This window comes from Rhodamnia argentea, chromosome 4 (genome assembly GCF_020921035.1).
Source record: "Rhodamnia argentea isolate NSW1041297 chromosome 4, ASM2092103v1, whole genome shotgun sequence".
Lineage (NCBI taxonomy): Eukaryota > Viridiplantae > Streptophyta > Magnoliopsida > Myrtales > Myrtaceae > Rhodamnia > Rhodamnia argentea.
The window spans coordinates 16390327-16411803 of NC_063153.1; the positions used below are offsets into that span (position 1 = coordinate 16390327).

At 41.0% G+C, this 21477-nt stretch overlaps 2 protein-coding genes and 1 pseudogene across 4 annotated transcripts; 2 read left to right on the top strand and 1 right to left on the bottom strand.

Moving 5' to 3' along the window:
- Positions 1-1210: 1210 nt before the first annotated feature.
- Positions 1211-6318, top strand: LOC115731051 (mediator of RNA polymerase II transcription subunit 10b). 3 transcript variants are annotated; one of them, XM_030661671.2, is made up of 8 exons: positions 1211-1415; positions 1897-1970; positions 3423-3706; positions 3812-3892; positions 3975-4077; positions 4167-4256; positions 5909-6009; positions 6121-6318. In XM_030661671.2, the coding sequence occupies exons 3-7, from the start codon at positions 3486-3488 to the stop codon at positions 5978-5980; spliced, it is 567 nt and encodes a 188-aa protein (XP_030517531.1). In that variant the 5' UTR covers positions 1211-1415; positions 1897-1970; positions 3423-3485; the 3' UTR covers positions 5981-6009; positions 6121-6318. The 3 variants fall into 3 exon arrangements, with proteins under 3 accessions (XP_030517531.1, XP_030517529.1, XP_030517530.1); XM_030661669.2 differs by having other exon boundaries at positions 1214-1415; positions 5909-6318; XM_030661670.2 differs by lacking the exon at positions 1897-1970 and having other exon boundaries at positions 1215-1415; positions 5909-6318.
- Positions 6319-10663: 4345 nt separating this feature from the next.
- LOC115729804 lies at positions 10664-12537 on the top strand. Its single transcript, XM_030660432.2, has 3 exons — positions 10664-11331; positions 11691-11863; positions 12187-12537. The coding sequence occupies exons 1-3, from the start codon at positions 10780-10782 to the stop codon at positions 12350-12352; spliced, it is 891 nt and encodes a 296-aa protein (XP_030516292.2). The 5' UTR covers positions 10664-10779; the 3' UTR covers positions 12353-12537.
- A 7343-nt stretch (positions 12538-19880) lies between these two features.
- On the bottom strand, positions 19881-20975 carry LOC115731434 (annotated as a pseudogene).
- Positions 20976-21477: the final 502 nt, after the last annotated feature.

Below are 21477 nucleotides of genomic sequence, written 5' to 3' on the forward strand. Positions count from 1 at the left end.
TGACAACTTGCTAATTCAGTCCTAAACCTTTCGATTATGTCATTTTAGTCCTAAACCTTTTGAAATTTTGCCAACTTAGTCCTAAATCTTTTGAAGCTTTGCCATTTTAGTTCTAAACCTATTATTTGAGCAATTTGTCGGAAGGACTAAATTTGTAATTCATGAAAAGGTTTGTGACTAGTTTGCCAAATCATTAAAAGGTTTAGAACCAAATTGGCATAATTGAAGATTTATGACTGAATTGAAAATTTGTCAAAAGGTTTATGATTGAATTGGCATAATTGAAGGGTTTAAGACTGAATTGGCACAAGTACAATAGGTTTAGGACTTTTTGGACAATTTTCCCTACGTCCTAAGCAAGAAGTTAAAAAGCTTCATCCTATGCCTTGTTCAGATCTCAGGAACCCTATGATGTAAAGCAATAAGAGGGTATTCCCACCTACCAAAGAAGAAAAATATATAGTGAGAATTAGGAGTACAAGGCGTGTAGGCATCGATACATAAAAAATAATGAATTATCCAAGCATCCCATCGGGTTACCAAACAAGAGCTGGAGGCCTCTATAGGAGAGAAATCTCTATTCCTTGATGAGGTAACCCTTTACCATCACTGAGGATCCAAGAAAGCCTCGGAAAATTTTATATGAATTTCACCTTTTTGAAGTACTCCAAGTTCATTTTGTTCTTACACTTAATTCAAAGCTGCAGCAACTTACCTATTTATTTGCATCTACTTTTTGTGATGCTCGATTTCAAATTAAGGCTCCATTTGTTCAGCGAAAAAAATAAATAATTTGAAAAATATTTTCCTAAACACGATCTCATGTATTGTTTGAAATTATTAGTTAGTGAAAAATATTTTCATTGTCGACAAAAATATGTGTCTAAACAGTTATGTAAATGATGGAAATATTTTTTGTTCCTTCATTTTTTTCAGTGATATAAGCTATCATTTTTAGAAAATATTGTTCAAATCACTCATTTTTCGAGAAACGGTCTAGGTCATCAAAGGCCTTAAACCGAGTTCGAGAGAATAAAGGATTAGCATTTTTTTGCGGTTCGATATTGTAATTAGATTGTATTTTATTTTATTTTTTTCTAAATATTTTATTTATTGAAATATTAAACGTTTTGACCAATTTGATGGTCAAATCAATCGCTGAAAAATGAACGACAATGCAACAGTCGAAGCCCTAAATCCTCTTTTGCTCTTCTAGGCGTCAACTCTCTCTCTCTCTCTCTCTCTCTCTCCATATACGTTTTCCCATCTCTGCTTTCGGAGTTTGAGCTGAATCTCTCTCTCGGCACACCACGACGACTCAGTGAGTTGCCCCCCTGTCGACTCGAGCGGGTGTTGCCGGTTCTTCTTCGGCTTCCAGAGAGTCGATTTTTGCCTCAATAGCTCTCGTCGCCGAGGTGTGTTTTGCATAATCTCTTAGATCTTCTTCCTAATTACGCGGTTTGTGTCCGGTCGACGGCATGGCCCATCATCGGGTGCCCTTCTGATAGCTGCGTCGATCGCTTCGATTCGCAGCTTCTCGTGGCGTGAAGCTTGTATGCGGAGTGTTGGGTGAAACGTCTCTGGAGGTGCTGAGATCGATGAATTGAGAGGTTTATTTAGGATATCGCATTGGTCCTCGACGGCCGGTTCTTTGCTTTGCGATGGTTTCCCTTAATGGGGTTTGGTTGGTTTACATGGGAAAAGTTGGTGTTCAATTTGAATGGGAAGATCCTGTGGCAGTAGCGTCTTTTGCACAATTTATATTGGTTTGATTATTTGTTGCAGACTCGGACACCCTGACTGTCTTACATAGTATGGCCTCACTCATTCGATTGTGTCTCTTTTTTCTTTTTTTTTTCGTTTTTGGTTTCTAAGTGTAAGCTTGTATATTCATAGGTCTCTTAACCTCTTGGGTAATTGCTCAGAAATGAGTAGGTGTAGGCTTACCCTGGTTATGCTGAGCTCATAAGGTATTGCGCTTGAGCTTGTATATATTTAGTTTAAGGAGTGTTGGGTTTTCATAGTGGTTTAAATTAGGGTCTTAGGATCAAGAGCTTGGTGTAGTAATGATTTGACTTTCCCCTTCTGCATGCTGTAGTTGTTTCGGAGTTTGTAGAATTATTATGCAAAATTTATTTTGTTTTCTATATGATGGTGTTTTTTGGACCATATGATAACGTCATAATGTCAATTTTAGAGAGGAGAGCTAAAAGGATGATCGGATGTCATTTATGCTAAATTCAATGCCAACAATGCAAAACTTCAAACTTTGATCTCCTTTTGAGCTTATTCCATCAATTAATGTTTCCATGCACCTGTTCTGCGCCCCATGTCTTTCGACAAAAGCCCACATATGCTCTGTGATGTAACCAGATTTGGACGTCTTTTTGGTGAGACCTAGCGACCAACTTTTAATGCTGGTTGATTTTTTTCCTTCTTATTCACCTAGAGACGTGGCATCAAATTTCCTCGTTTTTATCGTCCTGTATGTGATTTTGAGTGACAGAAGAATTAGGAAACTAAGAGTAAGTCTTTGTGCATTTGTCAGGATGTTCTTGCTTTTTTTGCTGGGGAAACTGGTAGATGCCTTTGTCTTTTGTCTATTAGTTTTTAATGAGGATGGTGCGTTTGTTCTTTGATTAAAAGAGTCTTCCAATGTCTTATGCCTCGAGCCCTGCACTTACATATTGAAACTTTCTGGAACCACCAACATTAGATTTTCAGTTCACTTTGTGTCAAACAACAGAAAAGCGATCAATCTCAAGTACAATTGGCTTCCACTGTATGTAAAGAAAATAAGATCTCTAATGACATGCCCCATTTCTGTTGATAATCAAATGCAGATTTTAGGTTTGGATTCATTTGTTTGCGAGTCAATAGGGTGGGGTTTAATTGTAGAAATCCATATGTTGTGGACCATATTTCCCTAAATAGATGGTCGACTAATTTGTTTAGCCATTCTTTTGTTAGTAAGTCTTCCCTTGCTAACTGTAGTTCTCCTGACTTTTCATCTTTCTTTTTGGTCTGAAGCTTAAACTTATAGAAGTTGCAAATTATTTTTAATGCATCCCAAGTCTATGTTTTCTTTCTGCAGTTTGGCACATTATATGATATTGGAAAACTAATATAAATGATGTTTATGGAGGTTCATCTAATAGACAATTTCCTTTTCATTGCATTTTGGTTCATTTATATGATATGTGAAATTTGAATGTAGTTCTTCTGAACCTGTTTATCTAATGCAGATGATGTGTTTTGTGGTTCTCTTTTTAGTACACATGATGTTTGCTTCGGGACATGTTGGCACATTCATATGACATAGGAAATATGGATGTAGGTCTTTAATCTCTTTGTCACAAACATGATGTGTATAGCATTTCTCACTCTGTTAAATGGTTGTTTCATTTCTTGTATCTGCGCAGGTAATCAGTAGATGACACAGATTTTGAGTGCTTTACATTGGAGAAGACTGAGAAATTGCTAATATGGATCCATCACAGAATACCTTGCCAAGCATGGGTGTGAGTGGTGGGAATGGGGTGATAAATCCCCAAAATGATGTTACTTCAGCTTCACAAGATGATCCGAAGCAGGACCTCAATCAGGTCATCAATTCTATCCAGAAAACTCTGGGCCTCCTCCATCAACTCTACCTCAATGTCTCGTCCTTCAATACTGGCCTTCAACTCCCTCTCCTCCAGCGCATGTAATTTTGCTCTTAATTTTAGCTCCTTCTGTAGCCCTAGACTTTGAAGTTCTCAGGATTTCTATATGTATACTTAACCTGATCGCACTAATCTTTGGCTTCCAGTAATTCTCTTGTCTTGGAGCTTGACAACATGGTTAAATTATCAGAAAAGTGCAACATTCAGGTTCCAGTGGAGGTCCTCAAGTGAGTCGACATGTTGGTCTTGAATACCTACTAGAAGCACTTCTAGGTTCGCTCATTCAACTTGTTGTTTTCTGTTATTCAGCTTGATTGATGATGGCAAGAATCCAGATGGATTTACGAAGGATGTCATCAACAGTTGCATTGCGAAAAATCAAATTACGAAGGGCAAAACCGATGCCTTCAAGGTACCATTTCTTTGTAAACCATAGACAATCCTTAGTTCCTGATGCAAAAAAGTATATTCTTACTAATCTTCATTTTTCACCTTTGTCAGGGTCTACGTAGGCATCTTCTAGAGGAACTTGATCAAGCATTCCCAGATGAAGCTGATTCTTTTAGAGAGATAAGAGCAGCTTCTGCTGCTGTAAGTTGTTATTTCTAGCTCCTCTTCTCCAGTGGTCTACTTTTGCTTGTGTCACATAACTTGGCTTTGCTGTCAGAGAACATTCCTCTTTGATGAAAATACAATCTTGCAGCATTAATACCCACTTAAGAGCGTTTTTCGCTGGGCTAAAAGCCATCCAGAAAAAGCAACTTCAGAAAAAGCAACTCCACCCACCTGGGGGGCGCCTGCGGTTCGCGCACTCTTCCTCTCGCAAAAGGTCGAGTGTTCGAATCCTAGGGGCGTTGCGGGGTGACTTAACCGGTGACACGTGTGTAGTGGCTAGCACGTGTTGCCCCCAGGGTTTACCCCCGGCTGCCAGCCGTGCGGGGGTTCCCTGGGTCACCAAAAAAAAAAAAATTCAGAAATAATTATTTTGATTTTATCTAAAGTCTGGACAAATTTCAATGAGTATAAATGTTAAGGTTTATATGTCTTGAAAATTTGTGAAATGATTAGTATTAGATACGTCACAAATGCTAAAAGTAATTGCCTTGTTTGGTTCATATGTAAGCTTTTCTGAAAAGCACCTCTTACTTTCTCTCTAATATGAAGAATTATTTTATTCCTGAAAACTTACGAAGAAGTATCGGTACGTGATTTATATGTAGTATGTACACAATTCGACAGGTCGAGGTGTTTGATTGTAATGAGTCTCTAATTTCAAAAACTAAAGCTCATTCCAAGCTTAAGGGAGGAGCTTGGAGTTAAAGCTTGAAAACTAAAAGAAATATACAACATGGTTGGATCTTAGTGGTCATTGTTGTTTGAACTAGGAGATGCTACAATGCTGACTTGGATCTCATCACTCTAACTTTAGAGAGATAAGAGCTATTGTAAGTCCTTGTTTCATTAAGGTTCCTTTTCTCCAGTTGTTTCCTTTTGGATAGTCATACATTGGGTTGTGTGTTTGAAAGCAATCTCTGAGGAAAAGTAATCTTTGAGTGTTGCCGCCTATTTAAGTTGACTATTTGTCATCAAAAACCACAAGGGACGAGTTATATGGGCTAGAGTTAGCAATGTGGCAGATGGCATTAAGTAGGGGGAAGGCTTAGGAGTACTGCCGCTTAGAAGCATTTCAGGCTCAGAAATATTTAGCTTAATATCTTCAATTGTAATTTTCTTATGTGGTGGAATCATTAATACTGACAAACAGAAACAACTGGAATGTATAGTGAAAAAAAAAATCATGAATAGTTGATGGATGGGATTAAGCGTCCATAAAAGTCTTGATTATTTGTGGCCAATTTTCTGTGTTCGTTTTCTCTACAAGTGAGAGTAAAGCTGGGTACATGAAGGTTGCATACGATTGTTGCTCTTACCTGTGGAAATTTATTAGTGGGCATTTGAGCAAGTAGTGTCATATCCAACACCTGATGGGTCTTCCAAATCACCTTAGTCATCAATTTAATAAATCGGTGACCAGTTCACGTTTTTTTCTCTGTACAATCAATTTGAGCTTGGCAGGGTCCTTTAAACTGGAAAGTGACTGATTGTATTTAATCTCCCAGTAGTGGAGGTGATGGTATTTATGGAACAGTCGGTAGTGGGCAGTGTCCCCTAGTGATTCAGTTCATGATGAAAGTAGTTTCTGATCTGAGAAAAAGAGTCCTCATAGTGTTTTCTTGATACAGGAAGCGAAGCGGCTAGCTCAAGCACAAAGTTCCTTGCCAAATGGTGATGTGAAGGTTAAAGCTGAACCATAAGCAAACACTTGCTTGTACCCGAAGAAACTGTAAGCGCCTCTGTGAATTCGCCACCCCTTCTGTCACTGGAGAAAATACAAGGCATCTGTAATCTGAATACCTGCAGTTATGGCATTTCAACAAGTGTATTGATGCAGCAGTGCCTTTTACGATGAGGCAAAGGCTTTCATGCGATCCACCTTTGTGGCTGTTCACTCTTGAAGGGTTATGGTTCTTGGGACTTAAGCAGGTGTAACTATGAGATTTAGAAAGGCCGATAAGACAAATGTATTTGGGGAAACCAACGGTGACACTTTTTGAAGAGTTACTAGGAGTCGCATGCTTTGTTTGGCTCTTCAGTTTGTGCTTCCTACAAAGTTCATGTCCACGGAACTTAAAATCGCACCTAGCTAACTCAACCACAGTTCGATCGATTAGCCAGTTAGACAATTTTGCACTGGTTTCCAACTTAGAGCTGGTCGAAGGACATGTTCATGATGCTTTTGAGTCAGCAAATGAGGTTCAGTGAAGTGCACAAACATGGTAATGGCACGCATAAGTTTTCGGAGGGCTAGGAATGTGAACAGGGGAAAGTTTCAAGGTTATTGTTATTGTTGTTGGGGGAAAATGAAATTATTCAAGTAATCTTCTTTTCTCGACCAGAGATGAACACCCAATTATCCAATCAGAACCTCAGATTAGCATGTACGGTACATCACATCCAATGGGATACATCAAGCCAGGTAACAGGGCACCCAGAACTAAGAGCTCACCAAAATGTACAGCTTCCAAGCCTCGGTGATGTTTCCTTCTACACAACTTGAAAATGTTCCGAGTCGAATTTGGGCTTGGATAGGTTCATGCATGATCGCGCCGGATCACCTTGGTTCAAGCCATCTTTGTTGACAAGAGCGCCATGATGACCAGGACCACGCCATTTTTGTATTCAATTCTCGGATGAGCGATCCCATGGGGTTTTGTGACTCGAGCCTAGTCCCTTGCCATTAGGTTATGCCCATTGTTTTCAAGCCGACTGTTTTCCGATAGGAGGACCACTAGGCTGATCTTTTGCAAAGCTAAAGCGACGTGGGAATGGAATGAAACAACCTGTATCTTTCTCCTGCAGAAGGAAGTGGACGGAGACCCATTTTTCCCTTCCAGTTGTACTTGTCTGCACTACCACACGGCACTGAAAATGCCGCTTGAGGCATACATTAGCCTGCCCAAAAAATCATATGGAATCTCCTTCACACAAAATTGAAAAGTCTCTCTCCTTCTCAGACACTCTCTCTCTCTCTCTCTGTGGTGGTCCTTGCAGAAGATTTTCTATCTTGAAAGCAGATCTCTTTTCATATTCTGCTGTTATCATCAACTTTTCGTAGATGGAGATTCCCTTGAGGTTTTCTCTGGTTTTCTCCATCATCGACCTCTTCCGAAACTTCTTTTGAATGGGTAAAAGGGGAGGCCGAAAGGCAGGCCATATTTTCTAACTCAAAATGACATTATCCGGTTCATAGACTCCTTTTAATTATTGTAAAGAGTCTCGTTGTGCGTTAGAGTTTGAAGCGACATCTGTTAATCACTCGGTGCAAGAGTATCCTCACGTTCGAGTAGACCTTGACCACGAGGATTACGATTTTCAGTGAAAGGAGGCCTTGAGCAATTTGCACGGCGGCCTTTCCTAAATCTACTGTGAACTTGATATTCCAGAGATAGAAAACAGAAAGCGTTGATCGCTCTAACAAAAGTGACTCCCAATTGCACCTACGGACAAAAACCACCTTCCCAATTGCACACTTTATCTCGACGTGACCCATCGGTCGAAACGAATCTCGGGTTGTCGTGTGATGCCTTGTCAAATTCAATTTAAATCTAGCCTAAACACGGTGGCGGCCAACCCGCAAGAGAAGTCTCCCCTTCCTTCCTTCCTTACGGTTCAGGTACTTTTTTGCTCGTGAAAAATGGGAGTCTAGTTCATTATATATGCCCACATAGTTTAGTCCTTTCCTTTCTTATTATGGCAAAATTCTGATTGTCCTAGGCTCCCATCCCTTTCCGAGGAGTAACAAAAAGTCTTCCGGAAAACGACAAAACACCGCGACCCAAGACCCCAAAATAGACAAAAGTGAAAAAGATGGGAAATTAAAATAATAACAATATAAAAAAAAAAATATCTCTGATGTCTCCACGCGAATGTGAAATGACCGAGCTGCCCCTGATCCAGGCCGACTTGGGATCGCGCCCATGGCCAATCACACTTCCAATTGGGGCCCCTAAAAATCTGTCTTAGTGGGCGGAGTGCGTCCGCCCACAGGTTTGGCCTCTCGATCCCCTGACGTGCGACGGCCGTGACCCATGGCTCGACCTCGCACCGTTGAATCCACCTGCCGGGCTCCACCCTATCGTGTCCCTCCTTTCAATTCCATCGCAGAATTATTAAGCGCGCTTGTCTTCTTCGCCCGAGTCTCGAGCGCGAGTCGCCGTATCAAGCATGGCGCGCACGATTCGAGCGGCCCATTGCTAGTAGAGGGCTATCAATGGGTGGACCGAGACCGGACCTAAGGATGGCGCACGTTACTAGCTGCCGAAACTTGTCTATCCAGTCAAAAAAAAGTTATACAAATTTTTTTTTCCCGGAACTAAAATTCTATAAGTTGATCCTCGGATCATTATGGAGTATTCGGGACCGATCATGTCAGGCTCGCGAGCTTTACAATCTTGACTATGCGAATCGTTCGAATTTAGCCTGATCCTCTCCGATTTTTTAATAGATCAGATTACTCAAACGAGTGGACCCCGAGCTTAAAAATACTTTTTAACTCGAGTGACTCCGATGGGCTTTTCATGTGTGTTCCATTATCGCCGAATTAGAAAGATAAATCGAGTTGACAAATCAAATTCGAGCCCAGCGCGACCACTGGGGCCCACAACCGCGAAGCCCAGCCAATCGTTGCCCAGCAGTGGCAAAACCGTTAATACTGCCCAACATGGAGGGGACATTCGAGGCCGAAATGATCATTGCCCGCCGTATTCCGAAAGAGGATCTCGACCGTCGCCGCTCCATCACGCGTGCGAGCGGGATGGCGGCGGCCGCCCCCCAGCTCGGGTGAATCCCATCTTAATCGAGGGGGGAGGGCGGGGGGGCCCCACCGAGCGATAATGCAACTGCAATGCGTTGTCGACCGTACAACGAAAACCGAAGGAAGATGAACGAGCCCGTCCACTAAAGTATGTCAAATTCCTCGTTTTAATTCTCGCTTTGCTTATCGCGAGTTCAATTTAATAACGCCAATTCCAAAAAATCAAGGTCCACTCGAGATCGTTTTTATTAATGTTTGGGCAATTTGTTCGATCCAATCCTTTCCCATTTGCCTTTCTTGCCTGACCATGCTCTAGTATCCTAGCTCGAAACGAATATACGACTCGAATACGAATCTACGTATAGGTCAAAAGCAGAATCGATGCATTTTTATTCATGGTCTCCGTTCGTTTCGCGAATAATGTAACATTTTATTCGACTGCCAATGACCGGTCGAAGAAGAAGGAAAAATTAAAAGAAAGAAAGAACATAAAAATAAAATATTAATTTTAATTTTAATTTTTTAAAGAAAAGAAATATAAAGAAATACTTAAAAGGAATGCATGCGGCAAAATGTGCCTGGTCAGGTGAAAGGGAGAGGAGGGAAAATGGTTTCCTCTTTTTAAAAATAGGAAATCATTTTCTCCACTTTTGAATGCATTTTCTTCGGTGAATAATGTAACATTTTCTTCGGCGGCCGGTGATCGGCGAAGAAGAAGGAAAAATTAACGCAAAGGAAGAATATAAAAATAAAATAAAATTAAAAAAACTAATTTTTTTAAAGAAAAGAAATATAAACAAATACTTAAAAGGAATGTGTTTGGTCGGGTGAAAGAGAGAGGAGGGAAAATGGTTTCCTCTTTTCAAAAATAGGAAATCATTTTCTCCACTTTTGAATGCATTTCTTCATTGACAGGAAATATTTTTCTTGACTAGTTTTATTTTTTATGGACCAAACCGTGAAAAATCCTATAAACTTATTCGGAAAGATATTTTTCGTGAAACACACAAACAGAACCTTAATGGGAGATAAGCTTTGTAATCATGTTCGAGTGGTGTTGAATAGTCAGATAGTGTCAAAAATGATCCATGAACCTTGGTCGAATATACAATGTGGTCCTTGAAGTTTAACTTAATGTAGCCTCTAAATTATATGAAAATATTCAATATATTCTTTCCATTAATTTAAGATCAAGAAAAATATTTAATATTTTCATATTGTCTAGGAACTAAATTAAATATTAAACAAATTAACAGATCGGGAAGCACATTATATATTATGCTAAAATTTAAAAATCACGTTGAATAAATTAAAATTTTAAAATTTATATTGAGCATTGAGTCAAAGTTCACGCACCACTTTATGTTATTTTCCCTCAAATGATCAACGGAATACGACACGGCATGAATTGCGACCGAAGGTCAAAACGACAACCAAGGAGGCATTTCTCAGAAACCGGGCATGGAGGAAAAATACAACGTGCGTCACAACATTCACGCGCACCTTTTCCCCCGAAAAACCCCCAATCATTTCCAACTCTTCGATGGACTTCAAATCGACGGCCACGATGTAATCCGCACTCCCACTCTCCTCTTCCTATAAAAATCATCTTTTGCGCCTCTTCTTCTTCGGCCTCTGCATCTCACCGTCTCAGAGAGCGACTCTCTCTCTCTCTCTCTCTCTCTCTCTCTCTCTGTGCCCTGTTTTCTGAGATCGGAAAAAGAAAGACGGAAAAAGAAGATGCTTTTGCGGAGTGCATCAACACCAGTCCTCAACTCATGGGCGCCCCACACGGACTCCTTGCCCGTGCCCGAGGCCGTCCACCCCATGAACCGCACCCGGTCCCTCTCGCTGACCGCCTCTTACTCGCCCGTCGAGGACTTCGCCAGCAAGAGAGTCGCCAGGGTCCGGTCGGAGTCGAACCTGCACGACATCCCGGTGCCGAAGAGGAAGCCGATCGCGGGGCTCCTTAATGGCCTCGCGCTGGAGGAGGAGAGGGAAGAGCTGGGGTTCGGTGGGGCGGTCCCCGAGGAGTGCCAGATCCGGGTGGGCGACGCTGGTTTCTTGAGCCTTCTGGTCGGCGGCGACGTCGGCGGCGCCGGGGGTGGCAAGATTTGCGGCGGGGGAGGGAGCGGTGGCGGGAGTTCGGACGGCGGTGACGGCGGGGGGAGGTTCGAGGATTGGGATGCGAATCGCGGGAAGGAGGGCACGGATTCGTACTATAAGAGGATGATTGAGGCTGATCCTGGGAATGCCCTCATTCTTAGCAATTACGCGAGGTTCTTGAAAGAGGTACGCTTTTGTTAGAAGATGGTCATTTTTTTTTTTTTTAATTTGATGGATTTGTTTCCTTTTTTTTTTTTTTTCCTTCTTGGAGAAAAAAGACTAAATTTTTCTAATAAAAAATGGGATTTTAGCGGAAAATTATAAATTGTGTGGGCTTCCTTCTCTATCAGAAGGGATTGGACCTATTTGATGTAAATATGCATATTGACATCGGTGGATTGGATTCTAGAGCAACAGCCTTTTTGAAACATTGACTTGAACTGTTTATCTCTGTGCTTTGTTCATCCATGTGACTTTGATGGTGGAGCATGAGATGTGTAGCTAGTCCTCTATTCTAATGAATTTTGGTTTGAAATCGGAATTAGGTTCGAGGTGATTTCGACAAGGCCGAAGAGTACTGTGGGAGAGCAATTCTAGCGAACCCGAAAGATGGAAACGTCCTGTCCATGTATGCAGACCTGATATGGCAGAGCCATAAGGACTCGGAACGTGCACAGAATTACTTTGATCAGGCCGTTGAAGCCGCCCCTGATGATTGGTAAGCAATCTTGGCAGCTATTAAGAGGATTCAATTTTGTGTTCGAGCCTGAATGCTTGGACATAACTAGAGACAGAACAGGATTAAGCTGAACAGATTTGGTCGTTCGTGAATTTAAAAAAGCATTGTTGTTTCGGTAAGTTGGTGAGTTCTGTGATTTGTGACTGGAACCTGGACATGACTAGAGAAAGAGAAAGGATTAGTTGAACTGATTTGAACGTTATGGCTACCGCTATGGTTGTTCTTGAAATTGCAAGTACGGTTCGTGTATGGCTTTTCGAAGTTTTTTGTATTGAGCGATTTTGGTTTTGGTGGTGGTGCAGTTATGTTATGGCTTCGTATGCTCACTTCTTGTGGGATGCCGAAGAAGAAGAAGAAGAAGAAGAAGGCGATGACAATGAAGAGGTTAGGGACGATACCATGACAGCGTCGCCTCCAAGTTTTGTCCGAGGAGCTTCTCAATTGCCTCCTCTAGCTGCTGCATCTTAATATGGCCCTCCTATCTCCATGTTTTTTTCCCTTTCCCCGTGTAAAAATAGCCCTTAGATATCAAGTTTTGACCTCTGTTAATATCCTTATATGACCTAATTAACTCGGCACCTCCTCGGATTTGTTGTAAAGAAGAACAATGTAGAGAGAAAATAATCAATGACATGAGTTTTTACCAATGTTCAGTTTCTCTGTTCCGCTTCATTTCATTCAGTTGCTCTTCTGCCTTTGCCCCTGTTGTTCTATCATTATGCTTTAGATTCATATTAGTAGCCTGAGCGTCGAAGAGGACTTACTCAGCTTCCTTAAATTCTCTTACCACCATCTTCCACCGCTGAACTCAGCTGTGGGAGAGTGGAGAGTGGTTGTATGTGATACATATGTGGAGAGGCTACCACTCGAGTAATTGTTTCGGGATGCGACGGGTTTCCTTCCTGATGTTGTTAGAGCGAGGGACCGCGGGCACGTCTCATGTGTGGTGTATTCGTTCGATGAATCAGTTTTCCGGTGTGGCATGGTAATGGTGAGTTTGTAAGATGGAAGGGAAGGGATAGTTGACGCAGCGAGTGCACTTGTCTTCTTGTTTAGGGCCTTGGTTCAAATCAAAGCACCTGCGATTTCTTCCTGAGGAACTCTTAAGATCGTAAGGCTTGTGTGCTTTTAGTCTCGAACACATTCAGAGACTATTGCAGTTAGCGATTGTGGGACTTATAGGAGTCGTGTCGTGCGGTGGTTCTTCAAGGCTTTGAGATACACGGTGCGTTGAGGCGATCTAGCAATCCAAAGGCCGGCTCTGCACGAATCATGCCTTATTCCTAGGGGAGGTCTTCCTGGGACCTGGGCAGCAAACATGATGGATGACCATATTAACGTTGGTAGATTTCTCAGAATCAGATGGGCCGTATGGAAGGGGGGGAGGAATGTTAATGTTATGAATAAGGAGACCGACTTCGAATGGGCTTATGAAGCAGTGTTTCGAGAATCCAGGTGAGTCAAATGGTGGGCTCTCCATCGCCTGAGAGTCCATGCATGCTGTTGTGCTCCTTTGAAATTCGAGGTTGGCTTACGTGATAAGACCAGTCTAGAGGTGTCAATATGGGTGGAGAACCATATTTTAACCCATATTCAATGCAACGGGTCAAAAATGGATCAGCCAATTCTAATAAATGGGTTGTAAATTGATATGAATTTTAAGACTATTATATGTCGGTTGAACCCATTTACAACTCATTTAGCCTCGACAAACTCAATCCATTTACAATTCACTTTGCCCGTAAAATTCATTAGTTTATATTTTTATGTTTTTTAATTTTTATAAGGAAAAAAGAAAGAAAAATTAAAATGAAATTGAAAATATGAAAACTATTCACAGAAGTAGAATGTCACCGCCAAAGTAGATTTACCGCCATTGTCCGCCAACCAACGCTCATGCCGTCTACCCCTATCGCCAACCCGCCGAATTTCGGAGGGGAAAATGGAAAAGAAAATAGAAAATAAAAAATACTTTCTAAAAAATAAAAAATAATTTTTTGAACAATTGTAAAAAGTTTTCACTGGATTTATATTGTATGAAAGTGTTTTAGTAATATTATTCTTTTAACAAATTATAAGAAAGAAGTATTTCGTGATTTCATTAAATATATAAGTATTTAAGTAATACGGCTCGGGTCGGGTATGAGTTGGGTATGGGTTGGGTTAGGTTAGGTATGGGTCATTAAATTTTTTCTGCATGAAAATGAGTCAAAACGAGTTAAATGAATCAATGTGAATCGGACCATATTTGACTCAACTCAAACCCAATCCAACCCACATGGTTTGACACCCCCAGGTCAGTCCATGATTCAATGTTTTTAAGAAGAGACATCCCTTCGTCTATTCCATGAAACACAAAATCCTCACATGGACTCCCATTCTAAACATATTTTCCTCCAAGTAAAATTCACTTTTCATTGTTTTTAAAGACAATTTTTTTTTTTTTTTGGTTTTCTTGAAGAATATTCCTCATTGACGACAGAGACCAATGGTTGGCCATCATTGCGGCTACTGGCGATCATGACCAACGATTGATGGATGGGGATTGATGGTCGTAGCTATCGGCGACCGATGTGCAATTATTGGCAACGGGCAAGTTGTCGATTTTCTGACTAAGTGTTGATTGGCCGATCTACTTATCTATTCTTACCATTTTACTGATTCTGACCAGCTTGCCAATTTTCGGGCCAGGCTATCGAGTTTCTAACTAATTGTTGACCGATTGATCAACTTACCAATTTTCTAACAAAGGTACGGATTAGCCATCCAAAATGGTCATTTTCGGGGTCAACAATAGTATGGACTACTCCATCATGTCTTAGAAACGAAGAATTGTAAGAACTACTTAAATTTTAAGAAAAGCGATTAATAGAAAAGTCTGCTCTAATATTCTATGGATTTGCAAAGGAGGTTAAAAGAGGATGAAGGTGTATATGTTCATATGAACATATTTATCTAATTGCCATTGTATACATGAGAAATGCTAAGAAATTAAGGCCTTTTCACATGCAAATGGCAAATGCCGCTATGAAATATACATGGCGTTTGTTATGTGGTAATTAATTGTGTGTGAGTGAAGCCATGTGAGGAGGCCTTTTTGCCATGGCTTATTTGTTGGAGAGTGAAACTCCCTTGTATGAACATGTATATAAGACTCTGGAAAAAATAAAATAAATGCTCTACCATCTTAAACAGGTCTCTACAAGTTGAGAGGACATGAAGCCCTATGATTCATACGGGATATGACATGGCTTATACCGAGAAAATTTAAAAAAAAAAAGTTTTAAACCTATTGTAATTATATCAATTCAGTCCTAAACTTTTTTTTTTGCTAGTCGAGTTCTAAATTTTTTTATTTGTGTCAATTCAGCCTATTTGGCTGGCCGGCGCTAACGTGGTAAATTTTTAATTATATTTTAATATTTTCCAAAATTTTCAACAATTTTTTTCTTTATTTTGGTTAGGCCCGGTAGGAGGCTACATGCCATTGCCTAGCGGCTACGAACCCTTACCCAATGGCTGCGAACACTCTCCAACGGCCGACGAGGGCTCGCAGGCCCTCGCTCAAGGGCACGTGGACAAAAAAATATGGACAAAAATTATTTAAAAGTTTAAAAATATTTACAAAGTTCAAAAAATATTAAAATATTATTAAAAAAAAATTCACATCATCATCAACCGGCTAAATGGACTGAATTGACACAATTACAATAGATTCGGGACTTTTTTGGTAACTCTTCCGCTTATGCATAATAGAAATAGCCATCGTCATATATTTATACAATGGTGTTCTTACCATCGTTTATGATTCCATCTTTCACAAGTTGGTGGTGATAATGCCTAATCAATAGAGATGCCATAGTAGTCGAGATGCGTCATGGCCAGTACGAATAAGGAATAAATAAATACTCACATGCATATATCGGTGAGATTCTAATGTAGTATTTTTACATTGTAAGATCAGTATGCTCTCCCACCCAAAAGAAAAAAAAGGGTCAGTATGCTCATTTACATGCATTTGAGTGTTAAATTGAATGTCAGCTCATGGCATGGCACTAATCTCAGTGCACGCATGATAATTACTCATTTACATATAATGCATGATTCAAAATATTAAATTGCTTGAAATAATTTGTTCAAAAAGCGGTTGAATACTCGTTGTTTAGAGTATATCGATATCCTCGTTATTGAAGTGAGCATGTGTTGAGGGAAGTTTGACATCATTAATTAGTGTTTGTTAACGGCTTTTACGATTATGTGAATTCTTGATCCGTTGGTAAAAGTCTCCGTTTTGGTACGTGCTCCCAAAAGATGAATTGGTTCACACGTTAGACTGAGATTCAGCTACAATCACTTGAAATCATGTAGAATATTCTGCTAGGAAAATGTAAATTATTAAGCAATATGTTTAAAAAATATTGTACTATAGCCAAATGAGGGGAAAAGTTTCAAAAAAGTCTTAAACCTGTTGCATTAATGTTAATTCAATAGTAAACCTTTTATTGGTGTTAGTCCTAAACCTTTTGCATTGGTGCCCATTCGGTCTTAAACCTTTTGTATTTGTGTCGATCGAGTCAATCCGGCCAATTTTGACCTTAAAATTCGCTCACGGGGACATCAGTTGTCTTACGTGACATGATTGGTGCTGATGTGGATATTTTTAATAATATTAATAATTTTTGGATTTTTTCTTCTTTTTCTTTTCTCTCAATCATTTAAAAAATTACCAAAAATATTTAAAAATATTAAAAAATATCTATGTCAACACGAGTCCTGTCATGTAGGTATACCGACCTCCACGTCGCCGAGTTTTTGGCCAAAATTAGCTGGATTGTCTCAATGCAAAATGTTTAAGACTAAATGGGCACCAATAAAAAATTTAGGACAGAATTGACACTAATGCAAGAGGTTTATGACTTTTTTGACACTTTTCTCCCCAAATGATTGATTGACATTTCCTCCATTACAGTGATTCTTCTTAGTGACATATACTTGATGATTGATATTGTGTTGTTGTGCTCTCAAATCGAGTGATAAGGTGATCTCCTATCTTGGATCTAGAGATTTTAGGAAAAAATATAAAAAAAGGTTCTAAACCTATTGTATTGATGTCAATTTAGTTCTAAACCTTTAAATTATGCCAATTTAATCCTAGAACTTTTGCATTTATGTCAATTGAGTCAATCCGGAAAATTTTGACCAAAAATCGCTAACGTGAATGTATTCGTCCTATATGGCGTGACTAGCGATGACGTGGATATTTTTTTAAAAAAAAATTAAATACCTTTTTTTTTTCCTCTTTTTTGGCTGGCAAGCCCTTCTCTAACGAGGGTCCCGTCCCTTGCCAAATCTAAGCAAGGGCCACTTTGTCTGTTGTAGCCTCAGGCTATTACGGCCTCGTCGAGAGCCGGGGAGGCCCTCGCCGAAGTCGTTCGTCGCCCCACCAGCTCTCGGTGAGGCAGCCGTCACTAGCGTCACGAGGGCTTGCGGGCCTTTGCTGGCCAAAATGAAAGAAAAAACGAAAGAAGAAACTGAAAAAAAGAAAAAATAATAAAAGATTTATTTGTATTCTAAAAAAATTTATTAAAAATGTCAATGCCAGCACCGGTCATGCCACATAGGACGGCCGGGGTCCACGTCAACGATTTTTGGCGAAAATTAGAGTATGGACTCAATTGACGTAAATGCAAAAGTTTTAGGATTTAATTGGCATAATTGAAAGGTCTAAAACTTTTGACAAAAAAAAAAATCTATGACTTGGATTTGGTTTCCTCCCTCTGAGGACGGAATTGTTTCTCTCCTTCCAAATTTGCCAAAAGAGCACAGTGACAAACTCCAAATCTGGCTCCCCCGAGTACCAGTACCCACAAAATAAACGTAGATGGCTCGTTCTTGAAGGGTGAAGCAATCGGCGCCATCTGGTGGATGTGCCGAGACTCCACTGGGAGGCTCATCGACGGCCACGCGAACTCCGTTCGGGGTTCGATCGGCTCTTCATGCCGAAACCCTAGCGCTGCTCCAAGCGGTGAAATGGGTGTCCTCCCCGAGGGTTAGCAAGAGTCATAGCGGAGTCTAACTGTTTAACACTTTAGTTTAACTCTTGTAAATATACTTCATGGAGCAGATCAGTCACCCTGGGATGTCCACGTGCTTATCAAGGAATGTCACCAGCTCCTTATCAGTATTCCAGGCCTCCAGCTTGTTCATTGTTCGCGGACCCAAAATAAGGTTGCGGATTGCGTCGTCAAAGCCCAAATCCAAAACATCCTCCCCTCTAATTAGGTCTCTAACCCACCTCAGGCTCTTTGGGGTTAAGCTCACTCTGGTGTATCTAATAACTTTTGATTAAGAATGATGAATGAAGCTTTTTTCCGACAAAAAAAAAAAAAAAAAGAAAAGAAGTGGCACTAATACAACATGTTTATGACTTTTTTGGTACATTTTTTCCAGATTTCTTGTACTGAGTTTAGGCTCATCCCAAAATATTTTATAGATCGGTCAAGTTGGAAGTTTAGGGACATTTGGATAAACGCTTCCGAAGTTCTCTTTAATGATTGGATCAGCGGAGCCAATCCCTTTCAGGGGTTTAAGATAAGAGCCAACAAGAAAAAAAAGCTAACATCTCTACTCATTATAACTGCAAAGAACTCAATTTAGCTTGTTCTTAGGTTGAAGGATGAAAAATCGGAAAGAGGGGCGATCCGAGATCTACCCTCTGCGGCTTATTGTTGTGCTGCTACAAAGGGCAGGTACCTTGATAATTTCCGCATTAATACAATTGTATTAACTTCATTGATTACTTAAACTGAACGCAAAAGCAGAAACGATAGATAAGTACAACTTGCAAAACACGCACATAGGCGTAATTCTAGAGAGAGTGCTCTTATTGTATTCAATAAAAAGGATGGACCAAACTTTGATATATACATAAGTAGGACCGATTTTTCATTTTATCCATTGTATATTCTTCGCAAGGACCAATTTGATTCTCTCGACAACGAAATTATGTCATTTCAATGGTCTAGCCTTCTCTCATTACTCCATGGACCACCAGCATTACAACATAAATATCAATGCAGTAGAGATGGAAGCATCACAAGAGATACTTACACTCTATCTACATTGTCAAGCAACATGTGTATAATAATGGATTTGGAAAAGTAGATCTTCATGATATTTCTGCAATTTAAATGTGACCCATTTGGTAGAAAACAAAAAAGGAGTTGAAGTGTTGAACCCTCTTTTTATTGATTTCGCTAGACAAAGACTAATCAAATAATTTATGGTTCATCCATCGTTTTCCTCTGGCTAGTGCATGCTTCGCGATCTGATTCGAAAAGGAGCTAATCGTTTGATAAATGGATTATTATCACTATACTCATTGAGGAAAAGATCAACGTTTGGTCTCTCTCCACATTCTTTAATTTAGTTTTCGCTGATCTTTCTTTTTAATTTTGTGTCATTCGCTTTTAAAGTTCTATCTATGCGATAGCTACTCTTCCTATGATATACGCCATCTCTCTTCATCAGTCAATTATGCATTATGATTTGGTAAACTTAAAACTTAATTCTTTCTAAAGTCTGATAAAAACTGTCAACAAATTAAGACTATAAACACATGATCAAAAGATCAATAGAGTGCTGCCAGCTTTTATAGAGAAGATAACTGATATTACTAAAGTACTTAGGTGGCCGAAAAATTAATGGAGAAGTAGTCATCAATCCAATACTAGCGTACAATCTTTCGACGCAATATACACTTAACTTAATCCCAAATGTTATGATTAAGATTTTTTAAGGGAAAATTTCAAAAAAGGGCTCGAAGTGGTCTCATTTTCTCAAAAAAGGGCCTAGAGTGAACATCATTTCAAATAAGGGCCCGAAGTGCTTTAATCGTTTCAAATAGGGGCCTAATTGAAGGACATTTTTGTCTTTTAATCTTTTAGCCTTTTCTTTTCTATTTTCTTTTTTTTTCTCCTCCCCTCCCCTCCCCTGTTCATCGTCTCCTCCAGCACGTCTTCTTCGACAAGTCCTCCATCCCTCGCACCAACGGGAACTCCCACTTGTTGCCCAGCACGTGCGTGATCGCCGCCGCCGCGAGGTTGCTCATCGCCAACGTCCCTCCCACCACCACGCACCGCGTCCGCCCGTCCACCGACCGCATCCGCACCGGCTCCGGGACGCTAGGCTCCGCCGACGTGGCCCGGCACACCTCCCAGAGCTGGAAGTCGGTCGAACCTGTCCATTTCCAACGTGTTCGCATGCGAGAACAGGAGTGGTGCTGAACTTGTCAAGTCGTAGCACGGCATCAGAACCGGCTTCAGCGTGTCCCTCGGCGTCGGCTCCCTTCCCGCCCGTCACCGAAGGACTCCCTCACGAGCCTCTCCGGTGCGGCCGTCGCCGACAACGTGGAGCGGAACCCCCCCGCAGGAACCCACCCGAGCTGGAGACGGGCCGTGAGCGGTAGAACTTCCGGCCGTGGTCGGCGAGAAACTTCCACATGTCGTTTTCCCGGAAAATCGGGCGGGTGTGGTCCTTTGTGGCGAAGAGCGTGGTGGTAAGGATGCCACCTACACCGGTGCCCGCAGCGACGTCGAAGTAGTCAACGATGCTGGCGTCCGGGTTGTCAAACTTCGACTTGAGGGTGCGCTCCGGATAGGCGAGGGCTTTGCCGGGGAGCATGCCCCGCATGCCGCCGCAGTCAACGGCAAGGATGCAGATTTTGCCTCGCTGGTTCTTGATGGCGGAGGGGTTGTTATTGTCCACGTCGGCGTCGGCGGGTGGTTTTTGGGTTCATTTGCTTGGGGACCCAGAGCTTGGGGTCGTCGTAGCCGAAGAGGAACTTGCTCTCGAGGATTGAGAAGATCTCGTAGTTGAGCTTTGTCGGTGTCGATGCTCGGCTCTTCTGGCATCTCCGATGAGTTATTGTTATTGGTCACCATCGGAACGCCTCGTTTTTACGGTTTCTTTATCGCTGGTCCACAAAATCTCTCCACCATTCGGAAACACGCAACGAAATCCCTCCGCAAGACCGGCTCAAAGCCTCACTTCCGATCAATCCATTCGTCGCGAGGGAAAGAAATGAAGGAACGACCCAACCCTTGGTCTCTCTCTCTCTTTCCCCGAGTGCGTCGGTAGATGGAAGACGAAGACCACCGTGCATTCAAGTCAGAAGAGATGATGAACAGGAGGGGAGGGGAGGGGAGGAGAAAAAAAGAAAAACAGAAAAGAAAAGGCCATAAGTTTAAAAGACAAAATTATCCTTCGATTAGGCCCTTATTTGAAATGATTTGAGCACTTCGGGCCCTTATTTGAAACGATATTCACTCTAGGCCCTTTTTTGAGAAAACGAGGCCACTCCAGGCCCTTTTTTGAAAATTTCCCATTTTTTAATGTTAAATTCAGAAGTCTTTTTTTGAGAATTTGGGGGGTCGAATAAGGAAGACAATAGGACAGGTATATCTTTTCCGATACTTAGGCTAATTTTTCAGAAAGTGGGCTCTGTACTTACCCCTTTTCTATTCGGCCCTTGTATCGGTTATTTATAACATTATAGTTAAGAAAGAACAATATATCTTTTTCGCCTTCAAATT